The 23,220-nt window shown below is 45.3% G+C and overlaps 2 protein-coding genes across 2 annotated transcripts; both read left to right on the top strand.

Annotated features, from left to right (window-relative positions):
• The first annotated feature begins 1,846 nt into the window (after positions 1–1,846).
• Positions 1,847–18,776, top strand: JPT1 (Jupiter microtubule associated homolog 1). The gene is made up of 5 exons (XM_060645441.3): positions 1,847–2,039; positions 11,162–11,304; positions 11,634–11,731; positions 12,643–12,661; positions 18,061–18,776. The coding sequence occupies exons 1-5, from the start codon at positions 1,984–1,986 to the stop codon at positions 18,207–18,209; spliced, it is 465 nt and encodes a 154-aa protein (XP_060501424.1). The 5' UTR covers positions 1,847–1,983; the 3' UTR covers positions 18,210–18,776.
• Positions 18,777–21,408: 2,632 nt separating this feature from the next.
• On the top strand, positions 21,409–23,220 carry NT5C (5', 3'-nucleotidase, cytosolic). Its single transcript, XM_060629091.3, has 5 exons — positions 21,409–21,640; positions 22,033–22,133; positions 22,217–22,277; positions 22,618–22,732; positions 22,850–23,220. The coding sequence occupies exons 1-5, from the start codon at positions 21,455–21,457 to the stop codon at positions 23,002–23,004; spliced, it is 618 nt and encodes a 205-aa protein (XP_060485074.2). The 5' UTR covers positions 21,409–21,454; the 3' UTR covers positions 23,005–23,220.

Raw genomic sequence — 23,220 nt, 5'->3', positions numbered from 1 at the left:
ATAAAAAACAATTTCAGATTGTTAAAAAGTTTGTAATTACTTTCCAAGTATATCTGACAATAAGCATAGCTACTATCACTTTGATGACTTCTTACGTGCGGAGCCAAACACTTTCTATCCATTACTTCATTTACAAGTCTGGAGTTGAAATACTATTTTGTCCTTATTTTTACGAATGAGGAAACTAGTGCTCAGAAAAGGTAAGAGTTCAGATTCAAACTCTGGTTTCTCCTATGAGAGCCTGAGAGACCATACTCTACCTCTTAGTCGATAATTATATGACTTACTAGAAGGGTATGTGTGCTCACTGGCCAACTTGGTCTGAAAGGTGTTCTGTTTTTTCAAAAGTTCCAGAAATTTAGGCCCAGTCTTTAAGAATGGGAAGATTTTAGGGACGCCTGGCTGTCTCGGTCAGTTGGGGGGGGGGGGGCAACTCTCGATCTCAGGGTTGTGTTTCTTTTTTTTTTTTTTTTAATGTTTTTTTTTTTTTCAACGTTTTTTATTTATTTTGGGGACAGAGAGAGACAGAGCATGAACAGGGGAGGGGCAGAGAGAGAGGGAGACACAGAATCAGAAACAGGCTCCAGGCTCCGAGCCATCAGCCCAGAGCCCGACGCGGGGCTCGAACTCACGGACCACGAGATCGTGACCTGGCTGAAGTCAGACGCTTAACCGACTGCGCCACCCAGGCGCCCCTCAGGGTTGTGTTTCAAGCCCCAGGTTGGGTGTGGAGTTTATTTAAAAATAAAATCTTACCAAAAAAAAAAAAAAGGGAAGATTTTAATTCAAATGAGTGGTCAGCACATAAAGACATGATCCATGCCTTTTAGGAGTGAACTTACCTCTACCTTTTCACGAAAACCCAGGAGAGAGGTTAACCAAGAATATAAACTTCCAAACTGCCAAGAAGGGGGAGGCCACACAGAGTGGAATGTTGTTCAGTTTTTATGGAAATAGTGAAAAGGGTCTGCCTTGAGGAAACATGCATGACATGGGAAGGCCTCCACTCTTGTTTGCTCAAGACTTTCCCATTACGATCTTGTAAACAGCCATTCTTGAGTCCTCCAAGTGTTGTCTGCATTTGTTGCAGGGATAGATTTACCCAGACAGGTGGAAGAGTCATGACTTAAGGGTTATAAACAGCTGCAGAGGCCAGGCCTGCTCCATAGTCTTGGTAGCAAGGGATGTGACCATTCCCCACCGCCGAGCATTAACCAGCCTTAGAACAGGCCCTCAAATCAGAACGACTGTAATTTTGGTCTAGTACATGCACCACCCCTGACAGCTAAATAGTAACATTAAAATGTGAAGAATTTCCAGTCGTTTTCAAAGGGATCGTCTTGGCTTGCTTTCTGTTGCTGACTCATAGTGCTGCTGCTTTGAGACTGTCATGTTTCCAAACGGGACACACAGTAGGTATTCAATGAATGTCAGTTTGTAGCAGTAATTTTCATCCCTTAAGGAGCATGCCCTTACTATCTCACCATGAGTAAGGCAAGTAAGTGAAACGGTCAAGACAAATCTGCCCTGGGCTTGGTGGGGGCTGACCGAGCTTTTCCCTCAGTCAGGTAACTTTTTTAAGTGACAGTGAGCACAACTTGTGCCCAACGCTGGGCAGGTTTGTCCTTTGTCCAATCATCACCAAGATTTGGGGGTGGGGGAGGGGGAACTTCCATAGACCCACCCTGACCAGGAAGGGGGCGGGTTTAGGCCGAGCAGGGCCACCGCAGCCCGTCGGGGTGCCGCCCGATGCTTGGCACTTAAGGGAACCAATAGGAACGAAAAGAGCTATTTGAATTGGCCAATACAGGCACGGTGGGGGCGGGTTCTTTTGAGCCTTATAAAGGCTGCGGCCCGTGAGGCAGGCGGTGGCGGAGGCTCCTGCAGCGGTTGCTGGCGTTGCGGTGCAGAGCTGCTCTGCGCCCCTCGGACCCGACCCTCAGCACTCTGCTCCCACGCCAGCCTACCTCGCTCCTCGGCACCATGACCACCACCACCACCTTCAAGGGAGTCGACCCCAACAGCAGGAATAGCTCCCGGTGAGGCTGCGGGGACGCCCCCGCTCGGCGCGGGGCTCGAGGGCAGGGAAGGCCGCCGTCCGGCGGGGCCACGGGTGCAGGGCGGCGGGTCGTTGGCGGTGACGTGCCCTGGCTGTCGCGCTCGTGCCCGGCCGGGCGGCGGGGCTCGGCGGTCTGCTCCGTCTTTGTGCCGTCGGGCGAGCCCGTCGCGCCGGCCCCGCCCGACTCCCGCTTCTCTCCCATTCATTCCTCCCCCGGAGCGAGGGGTCGGTCGGGGAGGGCCGGGGCCGCTGGTCCTCGCAGTGCTGCGGGCTTTCGGTGGTCAGGCCAAGCGGACAGGGTTCGTTTCCTTCCCTTTGCGGTGCGGCTGACCGGCCCCAGGGCGGTGGTCTTGGCCCCCACGTGCCGGGGCAGCCCCCGGGGCGTCCCGGTCAGGCCCCATTGTCCCACCTCTGGCCACGCGCTCTTGCCTCTGGCCCCGGGCAGGTGGCGGTCCCCCCCCCCCCCCCCCGGCGGCCACCCCCTTCGGCCGCAGCGATTGAGTCTTGCGGGCGCTTATCCACTGGGGCCCGCCCGGCAGGTGGCATTTGTGGTCGGGCGGGGCTGGTCATTGCGACCCCCACGCCCGTCCGGGACCCAACCGTCAGCCCTCTGCGAAGTGCTTCTCCTCTGCTAACAAAGGAAAGACCCCTGCTCCTTCCCCTCCCGCGCCCACCTCCGAACGCGAAAGGGGGGCGAGCCTGTCCGAGTGGGTTTTCTGCGCTCAAACCTTCGGACCTCGGCCTTTGCATCCCACCTCTTTCCCTCCCCCTTTTGACGTTTGTCAAACGAGTTCTTCCCTGGCCCGGGTTCCCTAGCAGGAGGAGGTTTCCTGTTCTTGGGCGGGGCCGGAGACATCCATTGTCTCTTCCGTACTATCTGCACCTGGGATGCCGGGGCCTTTCTGGCCACAGTCGCTACTGCATTAGGGGATGGGGGCACTGGGTGTTTGCACTGCGATCCTTTTCCAAGCCCTTGCCTGACTTGGTGGAAGGGTTTGGAACCGGCGGAAGGTGTCCACATTGTCTCGGCTAATTGCACACTGTTCTCTTTTAAGACGGGATACAGGCATCTCTGGGATCCTGCTCAGGGCTTGTAGGAAGCTTAGGTTCCGCTTTTTCTAGGCATCTATTCTTCATTGATCACGACCTGCAGTCGTGTGCGGCCAGCCTGGGGGTCCTGGGCAAGTGGCACAAAGGGAGCCATTTTGTGGGGCTAAGAAGACAGCCGTGAAATAGCAGTGCCTCATAGGGGTTGGAGAACTTGGGGACAAAAAGCTGGCCTCAGCAGCGAGGCTTAGGCGGCAGGTTGGAAATGACACCCCTTTTCAACTCATTCCTTTCCCTTATACAATGTAGGAAAGTGGGAAAGATTTAAAATAAATTAGTGGGTCCTGGAAGGTTGGGGACCTTGAGGAGGATAGACCTACAAAAATACTGGTCACTCCCTCTTCTGTTGTCATTCTTGCAATGAGATCATTTTTTTTGCCGAGGACACTGGAACACGCCGAACCTTTCTTTTTGTGCCATGCGGTCAACTTTCTGCTGGTGAAACTGTAGTGACTGGAACGTGAAAATTTATACATTATGTAAAAAAAATCAGGTTTCATCTTTTGGGGTTGAGTGTAGTTTAGTGCCTCATAAAAAATTTCAGTCACCAGGTCAAAGGAATCCTCATGCTAGTTTTTTGATATGGATATTCGAAATGTGAGACCAAATGGTTTTGGGTTCTGCAGAATAAATGCTTTCATTCACCTTTTGTCATCAATTTCCCTCCAGTATCGTGATCCTAGGACTGGAGCTTTGTCCTTTTATTTACTTCCTACCTTTACTTCCTCTGTAATCTCACCTAATTTTCCTTCAGTTGTTTCTGCAGTAACATTCTTCTGGCTCCATAAGCACATTGTAAATTTAGTCTGGGACGGGATGATCTGCAAAGATCACATGGGAACTCTGGCATCTAGAGAAAGAAGAAAGAAAAAGTGATTTTTGTTTTTTTTAATTGTTATCCATGATACATGGGTCCATTTTTGGTGAGTCTCAAGTAGGTAATCCTGGTTTAGTTACCCTGTGTGGTTCAGAAAGAATAGGAGAAACTTAAAAAATAAAATTGGAATAATTTCTGTCTTATGATCCAAATCCTTTGTTTGGGGATGTCTCACTGTTACAAACGGGCTTTACAACACTGACGTCATCGGAGTAGGGAGTAGGTATTACCTGCTCTTGCAAGAGGAACACAGACCTTTAAAAAGTTGGGTGCGCAGAGCTTTGACTTTCTTTTTAAGCCGGTGTTTGGGCACTAGTGTCTTTTTTTCTTTTTTTAAGGCCAAAAAATACTTCCCAGACCATTAGGGTTCTGGAGATTTTCATCTGGCTAATTCATGAGGGTTTAATTACGATGATAAAGGAAAAAAAAAATCATTCTAATCTCAAGGGAGCACGTGAATTTTGATTTTATTGACTCTTTGTTGATTTGGGTACAAACAAGGGATAAAAAACCTGGTTGCTTCAAACTTTAACATGAGAGAAAGCCTATTAAGAATTTATAATACACCTTTAATTATGATTTAAACCATTTAATTAAGCAAACCTAAAATTATCAACTTTATATAATGTATGCCTGAATACACTTATCTTAATTCATATAATGAAATTAATCCAAGTGGATATATTTAATATCTAAAACTTGAAAAAAAAAGTAGAGTTATAAATATTTTACATGTTACCAAAAACACAATGGGTCCCCAACCTCCCCTCCCCCACCACCTCCCCGCCCGAGGGGGAAAATAATGACATTTTTATTTAGTGCAATTTCTGTATTGAATTATACTGTGGACACACACAAATCTATGATCCAGGGGAGGATGCTAGAGGACCTACAGAAGAAATAGAAGACACTCTAAGATTGGAAAACATGGAAACTAATCAAAGCACCAGTACATAGGTGTGTAGGAAAATGAAAGAGAAAATGGCCTTCTGTGCCTCCTGTATTTTAGCACGTTGAGCACTTCTGTGCTGGCCAGAGACTGAGGATTTGGGTTCTGGTCCTCGTCACTGTCAGTTAACTAATGTTGGACAATTTCTTCAGAGGCTCTGGAGGCTTGACTTTGTGCTCTTTAAATTTTTTTTTTTTTTTTTTTTACATTTATTTATTTTTGAGAGACAGAGTGAGACAAAGTGAGAGTGGGGGAGGGACAGAAAGAGAGGGAGACACAGAATCTGAAACAGGCTCCAGGCTCTGAGCTGTCAGCACACAGCCCGATGTGGGGCTCGAACCCACCAATCATGAGATCATGACCTGAGTTGGAGTCAGACACTCAACCGACTGAGCCACCCAGGCGCCCCAGACTTTGCGCTCTTTAAAATGAGGCTGTTGAACTAGACAGAACAGAGCCCAGCAAACAATCACCCAAGGGCTAAATGCAGTGGGTACCTGATTTTTACATTTATAAATGGTTGCAAAAAAAAGATTCATTTCATGACTTTGTGGAAATTATAGGAAAGTCAGATTGCAGTGTCTGTAAATAAAGTTTTATTGGAAAATAGCTGCACTCGTTTGTTTGCATGTTGTCTGTGGCTGCCTCTGTGCCACATGACAGACCCCAATAGTTACAAAATACTGCATGATCCACAGGCCAAAAATATTTACTCTTGGGCACTTCACACCAGAAGCCATCCTTTCCTCCGTGTTCTACCTGGTATTCTTCGAGCCTATGGAGAGCTCTACTAGTCTGCTTTATGGAGGAGGTTGAGGTTTAAGAGATGGGCCCGGTTTTGAGGGATGCTTGAGGAAAGGGTGGAGAGTGCTCTAGGCAGGAGTAAAGATGGGAGTAATACCCCAAAGTGGAGATAAACCAGAACTGTTCTGGGGAACAGTGAGAAAATGACTGGATTGGTGAAGAAGATGGTAAGAACTAGATACGGTTGAGAGGCCATGTTGATAGTTTGTCACGTTACCTTGCATCTCTGCTGGCTTGTGGGTAGCGGCCACACGGGAAGAAGAGGCAGTGTTAGGGAGTCCAGGCCAGGGTGTCAGCAGAGGAGCCACGATTTCTGCCGAAAGATCCAAGGGGACACGGATGTCCACAAATGATCACATGCAGTGGCCAGTAGGAAAATTAGTACTGTCGAAAGAAAGATTGTCAGGGAGGGGAGCTTGGACTTCCGCTCAGGTCACAATCTCACGGTTGGTGGGTTCGAGCCCCACATCAGGCACTGTGCTGACAGCTCAGAGCCTGGAGCCTGCTTCGGATTCTGTCTCTCTTTCTCTCTCTCTCTGCCTTTCCCCAGCTTGTATGCTCGCTCTCTCTCTCTCGCTCTCTCTCTCTTGCTCTCTCGCTCTCGCTCTCTCGCTCTCTCTCTCTCATTCTCGCTTAAAAAAATGAATAAATGTTAAAAAAAATAAAGTTAAAAAAAAGAAAGAAAGATTGTCAGGGAATTCTGGAACCCAGAAGGAGTCTTTGAAAGAATTTTAGATTAGTGGCAATACAGAAAAATATGAAGTATAAAAAAGGACATTGAAATTCACCTGAAATCCTATCTGAGAGCACAAACCCTGGATGCCACTGTGGTGTGGGTACTTCTCAGGCCTTTATGTCTAGTTGTGATGCTAATAGCTATGACTGCTGCCTTTTAAGCACAGTATATTGGATATTCTTAGAATAGTCTTATGAGGCAATTACTACTAACCTCTTTTTGTAGAAGATAAAAGCAGGGGCCACTGGGTGGCTCAGTTGGTTGAGCATCTGACTCTTAATTTCACCTCAGGTCATGATCTTAGGGTTATGGGATTAAGTCCATGTTAGGCTCCATGCTGAGCATGGAGTCTGCTTAAGATTCTTTTTCCCTCTTTCTCTGCCCCTTTCCTCTAAAAAACTGCTGTCTCTTTTAAAACAAAAACAGAAACAAAAGAACATTAGAAGAGAAAAGCAAAACAAAAGTCAAGCAGTTTATCTAAGATCACACAACCAGATAAATTTATCTCTGTACACGTCATTTTATGTAACACGTCATTGGGCTTATGTTTGTCTTCCAGCGTTTTTCATTCACTGTGTTTTGGGTAACTTTTCATATCCACTAATGAAGGTAACTCTCACCCTAATGTATACAGCTTTCTGTTGTGTGGACATGCTTTGATAATTAAGCCTTTGCTAATGGACAGTTAGGGTATTCCCAAATTTATTTGTAGATGAACATTTTTAAAGGATTTATATACAAGGATATAAATCCTTGTATATATATCTGGTTATCTAATTAGGGCAATTTCTGGAAGTAGAAATGCTGGTTCATATAAAAAGCAAACAGTTGACACATATTATCAAAATGTCCTTTAGAAAGTTTGTACAGGGACACCCGGGTGGCTCAGTCTGTTAAGCGTCTTGACTTCAGCTCAGGTCATGATCTCACGGTTCGCGAATGGGAACCCGAATCAGGCTCTCTGCTGTCAGCGCAGATCCTGCTTGGGATCCTCTGTCTCCCTCTCTTCTGCCCTTCTCCCACTGGTGAGTGTGCGTGCTCGCTCGCATGCTCTCTCTCTGCCAAAAATAAATATTAAAAAAAAATTTTGTACAAACAAAAGTTTGTACAAATGTGGTCCTAGTCTTGAAGAAAAGGGCTTTATTTCTAAGTACAAGATGAAAGCCAGAAACTGAAAAGATGGACGAATTAAACTTGGCAAAAATACACATAATCAACAAAGGATAACATCACTAGTATATGAAATGCTCTCAAAAAATAAGTAAAAGAGGGTGCTTGGGTGGCTCAGTCAGTTAGACATCCGACTCTTGATTTCAGCTCAGGTCATGATCTCATGATTCGTGGGTTCAAGCCCCATGTGGGGGCTCTGTGATGACCACACGGAGCCCACTTGGGATTCTCTCTCTCCCTTTCTCTCTGCCCCTCCTCTCCCCTACCCTCTTCTCTCTCAAAATAAATAAATAAACTTTAAAAAAAAATACATAAATTGAATAAATAATTTTGCCTAGCTGGAACTTACTTTGGTAAATAAAATGAGTGAGGGATGTTTTGTTTTATCAAAATGATTAGTCAGCCCAATGCAGTTTTTCCCACTGATCTAACATTTACTCCAGTGGCAGTCATTCTGAGAGAGAACTCTTATCTTGACAGAATTCTGAGGAGAAACTGGCAAACTCTTCATTGTGGTAGGAATTGTTAATGGATTCACTCATTAAGTGATAAAACATACTTAGGGGAGCCTGGGTGGCTCAGTCGGTTAAGTGTCTGACTTCAGCTCAGGTCTTGATCTTAAGGTCTGTGAGTTCGAGCCCCGCGTCGGGCTCTGCTCACAGCTCAGAGCCTGGAGCCTGTTTGTGATTCTGTGTCTCCCTCTCTCTGCTCCTCCCCACTCGTGCTGTCTTTCTCTCAAAAATACATTAAAAAAAATTTTTTTAACATACTTAAAAATCAGATTTGAACAACTCATTAGCAAGCTTGATCCTAGTAGACATATAGAACATTAACAAATACACATTCTTTTTAAGAATATATAGATTTATAGAATTGAGTACATATTAGGCCATAAATCACATCTCATCACATTTCAAAGGATTCGTATCATACAGACTGTTGTCTGTGTTGTAGTTAAAAACTAGAAATTAATAAACCAGAAAGACCCCTGTGTTTGGAAACTGATACATGTACTTCTAAATGATGTATGGGTCAAAGAAGAAAATAATGGGAAGGAGAAAATATTTAGAGTGGAACAATAGTTAAAAAACAAAACTTGGGATGCCTTTAGAAGGGGCACTTAGGAAGGCATTTATGCTGTGTTTAATTTTTCCTTTTCTTATTTTTAAAATTTATTTTTATCTTTTTCACTGTTTTAAAAAGTTTAAATTTTAGTTGACATGCAGTGTGGTATTGGTTTCAGAAGTCATTGATTCAACACTTACATACAACACCCGGTGCTCATCACAAGTGTCCCCCTTAGTACCCAGCATCCATGTAGCCCATCGTCCCAGCCACCTCCGTCAACCCATAGTTCTCTATCACTAAGAGTCTCTTGTGGTTTGTTTCCCTCTTTTCTATCCCCCCCCTCCTCTTCCTATATGTTTCCTTTTCTTTTCTAATATAAGGAGCTGTGTTTGCAAATGACAACTGTTCTTTATTTGGAAACTTGAATAAAATGGACATCCTCCTAGAAAAATATTTTTCAAACTGACTTAAGAAGAAATAGAAAACCAGACTACTCCTGTCTCCAGTAATAGAATTGAATCCTTAGTTAGAAAATTTTTCCTTCCATAAAACCATCTCCATTTTCTATGTTTTGAGCAGTGACAGGACAAGTTAAATTGAGTTCTTCCAGGGATGGGACACATTGGTCAAGCCAAGCAGGAAGCTTTGGAAATGGACAAGTGCTGGGTTTCCTTGCTGAACCGAAAGCTATAGAGTCCAAAGGTGCCTGGTTATCGAACATTCTGTGAATCGTAACACCAGTTTCTCATACGGACTTCCTCCTTGTGGCTAATTGTTCATGTTTACTAGTGAGAATACTGTGGTGCAAGTGTATAAATGGGGCTCGCTGGCGATGCCTAGATAGGAAGAGACTAGTATCGCTCTCCATGGGCTTCTAAATTGGTCAACTTAACTTTTATATGTATAATCTTCCATTTTTAATTTTGTTGAAAATAAAAATGGAAATGCTTTCTGAATAAATAACAAGATATGCTTCTAAACTTTTTTGCAGATACATCCAGCTGATCCTATTAGGCAAGGTCTGTTAGGTCTTTTGCCATTATCTAAAAGGGGACGTCAGCCAGGCTGTTATTTGTGATAACTTTCAGGCTTTTTCAGCTGTCTTCATGTCGGAAGTCCTTACTACAAATATTATAAAACAGCATTTTGTATCTTAACATCCAGTGTTGAATTTTTAAAAACTTTCAGTTTTTTAATTGAGAATAATATATTAGTCTCAGGTGTACAACATAGTGATTCGACAATTCTATACATTTATGAAATGCTAACCACGATAAATGCAGTCCTCATACAAATTTATTATATTCTTGACTGTATTCCCCATGCTGTACTTTTCAGCCCCATGATGTATTTATTTTATAACTGGAAATCTGTATTTCTTAATCCCCTTTACCTGGTTCACCCACCTTCCTACCTGTCTCCCTTCTGGCATCCACCAGTTTGTTCTCTGTGTTTGTGATTGTTTCTGGTTTTGTTTTTTTAAATGTTTTGTTTATTTTTGAGAGAGAGAGAGAGAGAATGAGAGGGAGTGCGTGCACGTGGGGGAGGGGCAGAGAGAGAGGGAGACGGAGAAGCCAAAGCAGGCTCTGTGCTGTCAGCGCAGAGCCCGATTCAGGGCTCACACTCACAAACCGTGAGATCATGACCTGAGCTGAAGTCAACACTTAACCGACTAAGCCACCCAGGCGCCCCATTTCTGTTTTTTTTGTTTGTTCATTTGGTTTTTTAGGTTCCACATATAAGTGAAATCATGTAGTATTTGATTGTTTCTGTCTTATTTCATTTAGCATCATACCCTGTACATCCGACCATGTTGTCTGAAATGGCAGGGTTTCATTCTTTTTTATGGCTGAGCTGAGTAATATCCATTTTCTTTATCCATTCATCTATCGGTTGACAGGTAGGTTGCTTCCATATCTTGGCTATTGTAAATAAGGCCGCAGTAAATGTAGGGGTGTATATATCTTTTCAAATTAGTGTTTTTGTTTTCTTTGGGTAAATATCCAAAAGTAGCATTACTGGATCATATGGGATTTCGATTATTAATTTTTTCAGGAAACTCCATACTGTTTTCCACAGTGGCTGCACCAGTTTACATTCCCACCCGCAGTGCACAAGGGTTCCTTTCTCTCCACATCCTTGTCAACACTTACTTCTTGTCTGTCTGCTACTAGGCATTCTGACTGATGTGATCCAGTGTTGACTTTATACCACAACAGAATCAGTTCCCTTTTCCCATTAGCAGCTCTCTCTTGGAGGGGGTGGGGTGGGTGGGTGGGTAGGAGGAATGAATGGGTGAGGGAAATGAATTTGAAAGGTGTTTGAAAACATTTATGCTGAGAAATGTTTTGGCATGATCTGAAATGGATGTTTTTTGCCATTACTCCCAAGGGTTTTGCGGCCTCCAGGTGGTGGATCCAATTTTTCATTAGGCTTTGATGAACCAACAGAACAACCCGTGAGGAGGAACAAAATGGCCTCTAGCATCTTTGGGACACCTGAGGAAAATCCCCCTTCATGGGCCAAGTCAGCAGGTACTGCTTATATGTGTGACCACTGATCAAAGGTACAGACCCAGCACGAATAACTACAGTTGGTTTTGTGCTGAGGAGCAAAATCTAGCCCAACCATAATGAGATCAACAACAGTTAAGTCTTGTCACTGGAGGAAAGCCTGGGAGAGGGGTCAGAATAGCGATTGAGGTCAAATTGGGCTATTTGGTTCCTCTGTAGAATTTTTAAGCTCTCACTTAACCTGTTTGCTCATTTTTTGATACAAGACTAACACGAACATCATTCACAAAAGAAGTGTTTTGCTTTCAGTCTTTCTGTCATAGTCCTTAAGAAAGTATGTTTTAATTCAGGTGCCAAGTCTAGTGGTGGCAGAGAGGATTCTGAGTCATCTGGACCCCAGAGAAGGAACTCTTCTGAAGCAAACTCTGGAGACTTCTTAGATCTGAAGGTCAGTGTGACAACACAGGGTTGGGGGGGAAAGAAAGGCTTTGAGGTTAATCCGGTTTGGAAACTGACTTCCTTCCTATTGTAATAAGAGCTTCAGTTCTGTCACTAGAGCCTTACATAGAGGTGACTAGGGAAGGGCCTGAGGCCATACTGGTGCTGGAAGATCCATAAAGAGAAAAGTCAGAAAACTGAAGTGACATGATCTGGGTTGGTTCACATCCCTCTTCTACCAGTTGGATCAGTCTCTCTCTTTTCACTATCGATTTTGGGAACTTCTGGATCACACTTCCTACCTAAGTGGTATATAGTAGTGTGTGTGAGGTCAAAGACCTGACGAACGTTGCCCAGTTGTTCTGAGCTGAACTCGAGGAGACTGCAACCTGGGTGTTATCATCAGTTGTCTGCAGAGGAACATGATCCCAATGTCCCCAGGCAGGTGTCTGGAAACCTGGTAGGGTGGCCTCCTAAGTAGGGCCCTCTGAGCACACAGTGGTGTCAGCCGTCCCAGTGTGGAACCCTCTTAACGGACTTTGGAATTTATAGAGGCCCCTCAACAGCTAGATAAGGAAAAAGGAAAGGGAGCATGGAAAAATAAACTTACCAGTTTCACATTCTGATAAAAGATCCTCTGAAATGCTAATTGATATTAGGCCATCGGTGTAAATGTTAAGGTTTTTTTGGTGTGTCGGGTATTGCTGGCACCGGGGCAATTTGTCATGCAGCAGTTTTGTATAGCATTGTCCCAAAGTAAGTATAAAGGTTGTAATATAATTGTGTTGTGGCCTGACCCTGAACTTGACTGCATCAAAATGAACTTCCACGTTTGGTTTCAAATAGTAGCCTCTCAGAACTGTGACTGCTTTATTTGTTACAAAATTAAAATCTGAAGTAAAATTTTCTTTTCTTTTCCAGAGAGAAGGCGACATTCATGGTGAGTCCTTCTGAAGTACACATTTCTGGTTCTGTAAATGGTTTTAGAATAGAGCGGAATTTTTCTTGAAATAGTGTCTTGGGGAGTGAAACCTGGCTTTGCCCCAAGGGCCAGCACAGCATACCCTGGGTGGAGAGCAAAGAAACACAAAACTGGGAAGTTAGCAAACATGGCCACGTGTGCGTCCGCTGCAGTGAGAGCAAGGCCGGGAATGCACAAGAAAGGAAAAATGGAGAGTCCTTCACAGATATGTGTGCAGTAGTGGGGCTGGTGGGTGTTCCTGTTAATGAGAGCTTTTTAGTAAAAGGCTCTGGCATTTCAAGCTTGGCACACAGCATTTAATTTACAAACTTTGTTTGATTTTACACTGAGGTGCTTATTCAGCAAGACGTCGGCAACTCTGTGATCTTGTGGCTGATGATTTAGGAGGCAGATATAAATTTTCATCCATGTTACCAATTATATGTGGAAATGAGCTATAATCATTTCTTTAATGATGTTAAGTCTTTGAAGTATTTATTGGCACTTCCTTAACAAGTGCCAGAGAATGACTATTGCATGTAACGAAAGGCGTAAGTGTGTCGGGCAGCAGGAATCAGGTGAAAGTTGACTCGGTGAAATGCAGCAGTCAGAAGGCCCTCTGGTCCGGAAGGAAGACCATTACATTTTGTGAGGCAGTCTTCCCGTGAAACAAGTGTTGAGGAACCAGACTCCTCTTCTGCCCTCTTACACAGCGTTTCTTTCTTTAAAAAAAAAAATTTTTTTTGACGTTTATTTATTTTTGAGACAGAGACAGAGCCTGAACGGGGGAGGGGCAGAGAGAGAGGGAGACACAGAATCCAAAGCAGGCTCCAGGCTCTGAGCTGTCAGCACAGAGCCCGACACGGACGGGGCTCGAACTCATAGACTGCAAGATCATGACCTGAGCCGAAGTCTGATGCTTAACCGACTGAGCCACCCAGGTGCCCCACAGACAGCGTTTCTTGATGGACACGGTGGGAAGGGAGTCTATTGGGCCTTTGTGAGCGTTACCTGGGTTCTTCCTCCGTGAACAAATCACTTTCTCACTGGATTGAAGATGTATTAGTTATCGTTCATGTCCAGTGTGTTCTGTCTGAAAAGACTCTTCCGGAGGTTAAAAAAAAAAAAAAAAAAATCTTGAAGTCTTTTCAGTTCTGGTGCTTTTCATATTCTGAAATACTTCCACTAGGAGACCTTACTTAGCAAGAATTAGCTAATCCTTAGTCACTACTTTTGGGCAATGGATATAGTTACGAATTTGGGAAGCCTGGAGAAGGATGAGAGGGCCTTGATGGAGTTATTAAAAAAAAAAATGTGTCACTTGACGTGCTACTAGTAATTCTCTCCCAGCTCGGTTTTTTTTCAGATTCTTCAGGTGAGTAGCACACTCATGAAATTGTCATGAAATGACAAGGGGCACAATGATTCAAGATCCATCTGGGGGAGTAGAGGTCAACCCCGATTCTGTTGCCAAATTTACTTCGAAGCCAAGCTATTCTGCTTGGTTTAAGATAGATTTGGTTTGGATATAAGGAAGATTGCCGTTCTCTCTTAGAGAATTAAACCTAGGGATGGCTAAAGGGAGCAGTGGGAAATCTGCAGCAGAGGGAGTAGGTCCGCAGAATTTAGGTACAAGTCTTTCCTGCCTTTAGGCAAGTTAGTCTGCTGCATCTCTTGCTGTTCTGATTCTTTCACCCTCGTAATGAACCACTTTATCATTTATCCTGACGTAGGTATCTGTTCAGTGCCTTGTTGATTTGCCAAAGAAGAAAGACAAGTCAGGAGTATATTAGATGTGTATTATGGTGAAGTGTTTGTTTAAAGTCCCGTTTTTCAGTCATTAGATTCAACAAGCAAAAGCTTTCTCAGTCAATCCTGTATAAGTTTCTAAAGCCTCTCAGTTCCTGTACTTATTACTTCATTACAGACTAAGGGGACGTAGTAACAGACTAGCCTCTGTTCTTTTTGGATGGAGCATTTCTGACTAGACAGAGGAGCATTTATTTATTAAAAATGTTTATTTATTGGTGTGGGGGGGTGTGGGGCAGAGAGAGAGGGAGAAAGAATCCCAGGCAGGCTCTGAGCTGTCAGTGCAGAGCCCAACGCAGGGCATGAACTCACAAACCATGAACTCATGATCTGAGCTGAAGTCCAAAGCTTAACCAACTGAGCCACCCAGGTGCCCTGACAAATTTGAGCATTTATTTTTTTTTTAATTAAAAAAAATTTTTTAATGTTTATTTTTGAAAGAGACAGAGCATGAGTGGGGGAGGGGCAGAGAGAGAAGGGGATACAGAATCTGAAGCAGGCTCCAGGCTCTGAGCTGTCAGCACAGAGCCCAATGTGGGGCTTGAACTCAAAAACCGCGAGATCATGACCTGAGCCAAAGTTGGATGCTTAACCGACTGAGCCACCCAGGTGCCCTGACAAAGGAGCATTTAAATTAAGGCCTACTGTTGTGTATCCTCCATATGTGCTTTTTTTCTTTTTTGGCGAAGACAAAACAGTTCCTTTAATAATGAAAGACGGGGGATACCTGGATGGCTCAGTCTGTTAAGCATCAGACTCTTGATGTTGGCTCCAGTCATGATCTCATGGTTTGTCAAATCAAGCCCCGCGTCAGGCTCTGCACTGCGAGTGTGGAGCCTGGTTGGGATTCTCTCCCTCTCCCCCACTCTCTCTTCCCCTCTCCTGATCATGCACGTGCTCTCTCTCAAAATCAAAACAAAACAATAACAACAAAAAAAACTTTAAAAAAAATAATGAAAGACAAATATAAGAATGGTAGGTGTGAGCTTGATTTATCCAAAAATCAGTAGGAAATAAATGATCACGGTAGAGCTGCAAGGTAATGTTTTGTCCTTTAGAAGTACTCCTAACTGCTTGATCCAGGCAGACAATGGATACCTGTGAGAGCCTGTGCAGCGGTGAGGCCAAGTCCTAGTAGCAGCAATGAAATTGCTTGAACTGATAGGCTGGCTGGCTCAAGTGGAACTCGTGCCCCGTATTTGTCCATCTTGGATTGTTTCAAATCATGGGTTTTGGGGTTTTGTTTGTATTTGTGGTAAATGGGACATATTTTCCTAGGTTATTCACGGGACACTTATCAGAAGACTTGGGTTCTCAGTGTTGATGCATTTAATCCTGCTTCCCGTGCAAACAAGAATGTAGCAACAGGAAATTAAGGCGTGACCCTTTCTCACCAAGCTTTAAGTTAATTATCATGAGGGCTGTCATTCTGGAAAGCTCCATACTGATTTTTACTTGTAGTTCAATACTATAGAACATCATATGTGTTGTTACTTCTATAGAATGTTATAAAAATTCTTAAAAGGAAATGTCAAAAGCAGCAGTAGCATATTTCTGAGATTTTGTTGAGTTTCTCATTGAAGACTTCTTCCCCCTTGGACTTCTCGGTATCAGTTCGCTAAAACTTGGTACAGGTGCTTTTAGGAACATGAGCTTTTAATGGTTAGTCTTTGGGGAACTTAAAGTACATTTTTTCAAAATTAGAACTTTTCATCGGTGTCAAATATGAGGGCCATATGAATTTCTTACATGGTATAGATCATAACCAGTATTTGTTTCACTGCTTCCAGGGCTTTGGAACACCTTAATCTAGGGGAGGAGGGAATAAATGTCTTTAAACCTTAAGGTAGTTTTCTCCCAAGTTTTATGAATTAGTGTTTGGTTTCTTACACTAAAGTTGCCTTTGTGTGTGTGTGTGAGAGAGAGAGAGATTGAGGAGAAAAGATTTTATTCTATTTTTTTTTTTTTTTAGCATTTATTTTGAGAGAGAGAGTACATGCATACATCCAAGCAGGGGAGGGACAGAGAGAGAGAATCCCAAGCAGGCTTCACGCTGTCAGGGCAGACAGAGCCCATCTCGGGGCTCGATCTCATGAACTGTGAGATCATGACCTGAGCAGAGATCAAGAGTTGGGCACTTAACCAACGGAGCCACCCAGGCACCCCAAGAAATTTTATTCTAAAAATTTTTTTAAATGTTTATTTATTTTTGAGAGCTACAGAGCACAAGTTGGGGGAGGGGCAGAGAGAGAGGGAGACACAGAATCTGAAACAGGCTCCAGGCTCTGAGCTGTCAGCACAGAGCGCAATGCGGGGCTTGAACTTGGGAACGGTGAGATCACGACCTACGCCAAAATCAGATGCTCGACCGACTGAGCCACCCAGATGCCCTAAGAGATTTTATTCTAAAGCAGGTGTGAGATTATGCAACTGAATTGAGACCTGGCATTTTACTGTCCCTTTGGACTTTGAACAAAGACTTCCATATTTTGGAAAATGCCTCATTAAGAATATATATTTGTTGGGAATTTCACAGATTAGTGAATCATCAAGCAGTCTCTAGGATGCTGGGTAATAGTACACTAATTCTGAAGCCTTTATCATGGAAAGTACCTAGTTAATATATATGGGAGTGATCTAATTAATGGAGATACTACTAATCAGTAGGGGAAAGGTAGACTCTAATAAATGATGTTGGTACTATGGGTTATCTTTGTGGTTAGAAAAAGAAATCAGGCTCACCTAGTAATCATGGAAATGTAACATGAAACAGGAACGAAATAATATTTCACCCATCAGTTTGGCAAATTTTAAAGTGAGGTGGTTATCAAATGATGGATGTGCAAAGGTGTACGGACAGCATAGTCTGACACGGGTTGGGGGTGGAACGTGGCACAGCCCCCTCTAGGGAGGGCGATGCATAGCGTCTGTTCAGATTGAAGATGGTCGCCCTTGTTTCCCCGTGGGTACCTTTGCCAGTCTATATACATTCCAACTTTGTTTGGAATGGTTGGGTCGGTTCCAGTTTTCATGACTAGTACAGCTAATGCAGTACTGTATTATATCAAATATATTGAATCGTGATAAAATACTATAAAGGAGTTACACAGGGTAAATTATGACCATGTGTATAAATATGGGTAAATTTCTGAGTATAAAAAAAGGAAGTTGGTATCAGTACAACAACAACAAAACCCAGAAGTATATATTATCTGTTGGGAATAAAGTACACTTATAAGTAAGTATAACAGAGGGGCTAGAATGGACACAATTCCGAGTCAGAAGAAGAGACCCACACGGAGGTGGACTTCTAATTTAAAATACTACATCTTCTTATATTTGTACAATTTAGAAATGAGCACACACAGAAAAAGGCCTGGGGACAAATAAGGCAAAACACTAAGTGGTTAGTTTTGGGTTGCGGGAACATGGGTGAATGATTCTTGTCTTATATATCTCTAGGTATGATTTAAACCATCCTCCAAAAAAAAAAAAAAAAAATCTTAAAACTCTCCATCTTTCCTAGAAATAGTTGCTTAGTAAGCCTGAACCTCCTTCTGTTTTTCTAGAAAACGTGGACACAGATTTGCAGGCCAGCCTGGGGCAGAGCGAGGAGAAGCCCGTGCCCGCTGCCCCCGTGCCCAGCCCGGTGGCCCCGGCCCCAGCGCCGTCCCGAAGAAATCCCCCTGGCGGCAAGTCCAGCCTCGTCCTGGGTTAGCTCTGACTCTCTTGAACTCTGTCGTTTTATTTGTTTGTTTTCTCCATGCTTGTGAACTGCACAACTTGAGCCTGACTGTACATCTTTTGGATTTGTTTCATTAAAAAAGAAGCACTTTATGTACTGCTGTCTTTTTTTTTTTTTTTTTTTTTTTTTTTAAGAACAGGTTTCTCTTTATCTGTCCTGATTCCTCCGGGTCTGTAGGCCATGGCATGAGTGTTTTCTAGTAGTAGATTGGAGGGAAAGTTTTGTGACACTTAGTATGGTGTTTTTAAGAATAATCTGGTTCCAAATGTGTTAGAGGATCTTTTGTACTGAGGTTTTTAAAACCCTTTTCTTGTCAGCTTTACTTGGGTTTACCAAGCCTTGATTGGGCAGACCAGTAAACAGTCCACAGGCATGTTCCTTCAGGCCCCCAAACACAGGGTTGTCTTTATGCCAAACCTACTCATTGTAGCCCTACCTTGTCCGTGCCCTTTGCTAAAAGCATCTTCCTGTGCCATATGGAACAGTAGAGGTCTGTGCCTCATGCCTTGCTGCCTGCAAAGCAAAAACAAAAACAAAAACTGCCTTTTTAATTTTTGAACCTTAAGAAATAAGCCAGATACTAACTCAACTAGCTGATGAGCTGAGCCTGCTGCTGTCTTGCAGAGGAAGGCTTCGATGTGCACTCAAACTGACAAATTTCCAAGTGGTAAAGCAAGCGAGGGCGGTGGCCACACAGAAGTGGGTCTTCGTCATGAACAGACCCCAAGGGGGCAGTGCTCTTCTTAGATAACTTGAAGCCGTGTGCATGATGCTGGTGCTTGACCATGAACTGAAGTCTCATCCTTAACATGTGTGTTGTACTTCACAATCCTGGACTGTTGCTCAAAGTAAACAATGTGCAAATTTGGAACATCGTGTCCTGTGTCATCTTTTTGAGATCGTTTCACTGTTCTACCTGTTCAGTTGCTTTTTTCTTTACTATAAATCCTGTTGCCCAAGAACCGATGAGTCACTAAAGTTAAAAGACTATTGGAAGGCCCAGAGAAGTAAGTGGGCTTCTCTCAAAAGAGAACAGGTTTACAGTCATAGCAGGAGTTCAAAATGCCAAAAAGATAGTTAACTGATACCTGTGCTAATACAGGGATACGGATAAATGATAAAATATTTATTAGGTAATATATTTTAGACTCTTCTACCCACTCTCTGTGCTGGGCAGTAACATGTAAGTTTTTAAGTTCTCTCCTCCATCAAGGTGCTTCTCAATGGTGGGTGGCTACAGAAGAGCACTCCAAAAGAAGGGGAGGAGGATCTGAGCAGACAGAAGAGAGGAAAGCTCTTTGCGTTCAGGCAGAAGGTTCCAGATCAACATGCTATATTTATATTAAATGTCCAAATTGGGCATTAAGACTTGGCTTTTACGTCTAGCTGCACTACTACTCAACTGTGTTCTTTAGGTTTGTCATCTTGGATCCAGTTTCCTATTTTAAAAAGTAAGACCACTGAGACGATGAGCATAACCACTGGCTTCATTTGAACTATTGGGACATTTCTTTGGGAAGAATGGATTCAGGGGGTGTAAAGCTTTTCTCCCTTAAGGTGCAAAGAAAGCATTTGCAAAATGGAGAATCAACAGCTTTGATAGAGGATCCGTCTGATTTGATGAAAACAGGTTAGCTCTGCAAATACTAGCCTGAGTTATGGTTTCTATTGGAACCTCTTTGGAGGCAGGGAACCTGTCTGTACCCTTCTCTAATGGTGGGGATCCTGGAAAAGAGATGTCCCTGATTTGTGTCACAATTGTACCTTGGCTTTAAGTTTTTATTTTTTGAAGATAAGTGCCTAATCAAAATTCAAATGTTGTGAGGGAGGGACAGCTCTGCCAATCATTCAGATACTATCAGAACAGATTTTATGAAATTCTATGTAACATGTTTGCTAAGGGTGTTAAATTTTCTACTTAGAAAGCTTAGGGTTTACGAAGTGGAGTTGAATGATTTTATGATGATGGCAGAACAATCAGTATTTCGTTGACACTTTGGCCTGGGTATAAACCCAGTTTGTGTGACTTGAATGGGAAGGAGGGGGAACATTGGAGGACTCACTATTGCCTAGGGCGATTGTACCTCTTCTTGAGAGTTTTTTAATCAGATCACTTTAGAAGGAGAGGCTAGTCTCCCCTTTGTAATGTGTTTCAACATTGGTTTGGAAGTATTATTGGGTGCTCAGATGGGGAACTAGAGGAAGATGGGTCACTTAATCAAATCTGAGTTTATGGTTTGTAGGAAAACGTATTTGTTAATTTTTTTTTTTTTTAACGTTTATTTATTTTTGAGACAGAGAGAGACAGAGCATGAACGGGGAAGGGTCAGAGAGAGGGAGACAACAGAATCCGAAACAGAATCCAGGCTCTGAGCTGTCAGCACAGAGCCCGACGCGGGGCTTGAACTCACAGACCGCGAGATCATGACCTGAGCCGAAGTCGGCCGCCCAACCGACTGAGCCACCCAGGCGCCCCGGAAAACGTATTTGGACGTAGTCAGGAAGTTGAGAAAAATCTACAAAGGAGCGTCAACAAAACTTAGCCATATTAGGCATTTTCTAGAGGGGGCTGTAACTGCCAATGCTAGAACACCGGTGTCCCTTCCACAGAAAGGACCTTCCCCGATTACCTGAGCTTGTTGGAAATCGTGTCCTCCGGGTGGGACTGGATGCATAAAGCGGATGCTCCCAACTCTGGTTTAGGAGTTCATCTCTTAGGAGCTCTACTCACACGAGTCAGGGGTCTTCAGCAGTCATTCACTTCAAAGTTACTGGGAGCCCCCATGATTCGGGCCTCAGGGAGTTCTGGCCCGGGATCCGGCGTGATCCTGTGCCCTGTCCCACAAGCAGGGAGGGCAGAGTTGTGCCGGTGGCCCCGGGACTCGCGGTCGCGACTCTAAGGGCGGAGCCAGCCCCACAGGATTCACCCATCGCAGAATTTGAGATCCGCCCTCGAGCGGCCCACGACCCGCCCGGGTCCGCTTGGGGTGAGCGGGTACGTTCCCCCGCGGAGTTGGGGGAGGTACACGTGCAGGCGGGCGCGCTCTCGGGCCACCCCGCGCCGCCTCCAGGGGAAAGTCGCGCCCTCCCGCGAGGCCGGCTCACCGGCGCCCATGCAAATGAGCCCGGTGCGCCCGCCCACCGCGCGCCTCCGGAAGCTGCGGCCCGCGACTGCCCGCCCCCCCTCCCCCCCCAATCCCAGCCCGGCCTCTGCGGCGATGGCGGCGCCGCGCGCACGGCCGGTGCGGGTGCTGGTGGACATGGATGGCGTGCTGGCCGACTTCGAGGCCGGCCTCCTGCGGGGCTTCCGCCGCCGGTTCCCCGGGGAGCCGCACGTGGCGCTGGAAAAGCGCCGCGGCTTCCTCGCCCGCGAGCAGTACCGAGCCCTGCGGCCAGACCTGGCGGTAAGCAGGGAAAGGGCGGGAATGCAACGCCGGGTGTCCGCGGGCAGTGTCCCCGGGAGCGAGGAGTCCCGACCCCGCAGGATACCCGGGAGCAAGGGCCCGGACCCCATAGGATGCAAGGGAGCCCGAGCCCCGACCCCACACGGCACCTAAGAATGGGAGCCCTCCCCGTGGACAAGACTGTCTTCCCCCTTTGTTTAACAAAACCCTCCGTTTAGAATCCATTGTTCGCCCTGGACGAGAAAGTCTGTCAGAGCGCTTCCCCCTAAGCAAAATTGTCTCCCCGAGGCTTTGATTTGGAGACCAAAACCCCCCAGGAATCTTTTGAGAGTCCTCACTGGGGCTAGATCTGCTGGAGGCAGAAGCTGGGACAAGAACATGGTATCTTTCAGGACAAAGTGGCCAGTGTGTATGAAGCCCCAGGCTTTTTCCTAGACTTGGAGCCTATCCCTGGAGCCTTGGAAGCCCTGCAGGAGATGAACAACATGCAGGAGTGAGAAAGGGCAAAGAGGGGAGGGACGGTGGAGAAGAAGGGAGGGCACCACCCTAAGTCTAACCTGCGCCCCTTGCGTGCAGCACCGAAGTCTTCATCTGCACCAGCCCTCTGACGAAGTATGAACACTGTGTGGCCGAGAAGGTGCGGCTGCCCCAGCGCTTGATAGCAAACTGCTTCCTAAATCCTGAGGATTAAAGTAAACTAGCAGAGGGGCACCCGGGGGCTCGGTCGCTTAGGGCTCAGGCTCTGTGCTGAAGGTGCCTAGCCTACTTGGGATTCTCTCTCTCCTTCTCTCTCTGCTCCTCTCCTGCTCTCTCACTCGTGCTCTCTCTCAAAATAATTAAAAAGCCCCTTTTTTAAATAAACCGGCAGAAACACAGGAAGTGTGGGGGGAGAGGAGCAGCATCTCTCAAGGGCTGGAGACCCCACTCCCACCTACTTACTCACTGGCCCTGCTGACCGACCTGTGCCCCCTCCACAGTACCGCTGGGTGGAGAATCACCTGGGGCCACAGTTTGTGGAGCGCATTATCCTGACGAGGGACAAGACGGTGGTCTTGGGGGACCTGCTCATTGACGACAAGGACACCATTCGAGGTTAGACCCGTTTTCCTGGCAACCTTCCAGGCATTTGGCCTGCTGGATTAGGGAGGGAGTAAAAATAACCAGATTATAGACTGCATCTCCCTGCCTTTCTCTTGCATCCTGTCCCAGGCCAAGAGGAGACCCCAAGCTGGGAGCACATTTTGTTCACCTGCTGCCACAACCAGCACCTCGCCCTGCCCCCCACAAGGAGACGGCTGCTCTCCTGGAGTGACAACTGGAGGGAGATCATAGACAGCAAGCGGGGGGGCCGGGACAGTGGGTAGTAGCTGAAGGAAGGGAAGGCAGGCCATCAGGGAACACCAGCAGAGCTGGATGACAGGGCAGTGCCATGGCGGTGGCCACCAGCACCGTGGAGCAGGGAGACACAGTAACGTCGGTTCTCACAAGGCAGCCACCTGGAACCCCACAAGACGGCTGGCAAGGAATCATGGTGGGAAAACTACTCAGGAACCTTTTTAATAAAACACTTTGGCTCACCA

The sequence above is a fragment of the Panthera onca genome, chromosome E1, assembly GCF_046562875.1.
Source record: "Panthera onca isolate mPanOnc1 chromosome E1, mPanOnc1 haplotype 2, whole genome shotgun sequence".
NCBI lineage: Eukaryota > Metazoa > Chordata > Mammalia > Carnivora > Felidae > Panthera > Panthera onca.
Note: the sequence above shows the minus strand (reverse complement) of the source record. Positions and strands in the feature narration are given on the sequence as shown.

Coding starts and splice junctions, on each gene's coding strand:
- JPT1 (XM_060645441.3), top strand. CDS start 1,984: ATGACCACCACCACCACCTTCAAGGGAGTCGACCCCAACAGCAGGAAT. Junction 2,040..11,161: donor AACAGCAGGAATAGCTCCCG/GTGAGGCTGCGG, acceptor ATTACTCCCAAG/GGTTTTGCGGCCTCCAGGTG. Junction 11,305..11,633: donor TTCATGGGCCAAGTCAGCAG/GTACTGCTTATA, acceptor GTTTTAATTCAG/GTGCCAAGTCTAGTGGTGGC.
- NT5C (XM_060629091.3), top strand. CDS start 21,455: ATGGCGGCGCCGCGCGCACGGCCGGTGCGGGTGCTGGTGGACATGGAT. Junction 21,641..22,032: donor CCCTGCGGCCAGACCTGGCG/GTAAGCAGGGAA, acceptor GGTATCTTTCAG/GACAAAGTGGCCAGTGTGTA. Junction 22,134..22,216: donor GAGATGAACAACATGCAGGA/GTGAGAAAGGGC, acceptor CCTTGCGTGCAG/CACCGAAGTCTTCATCTGCA.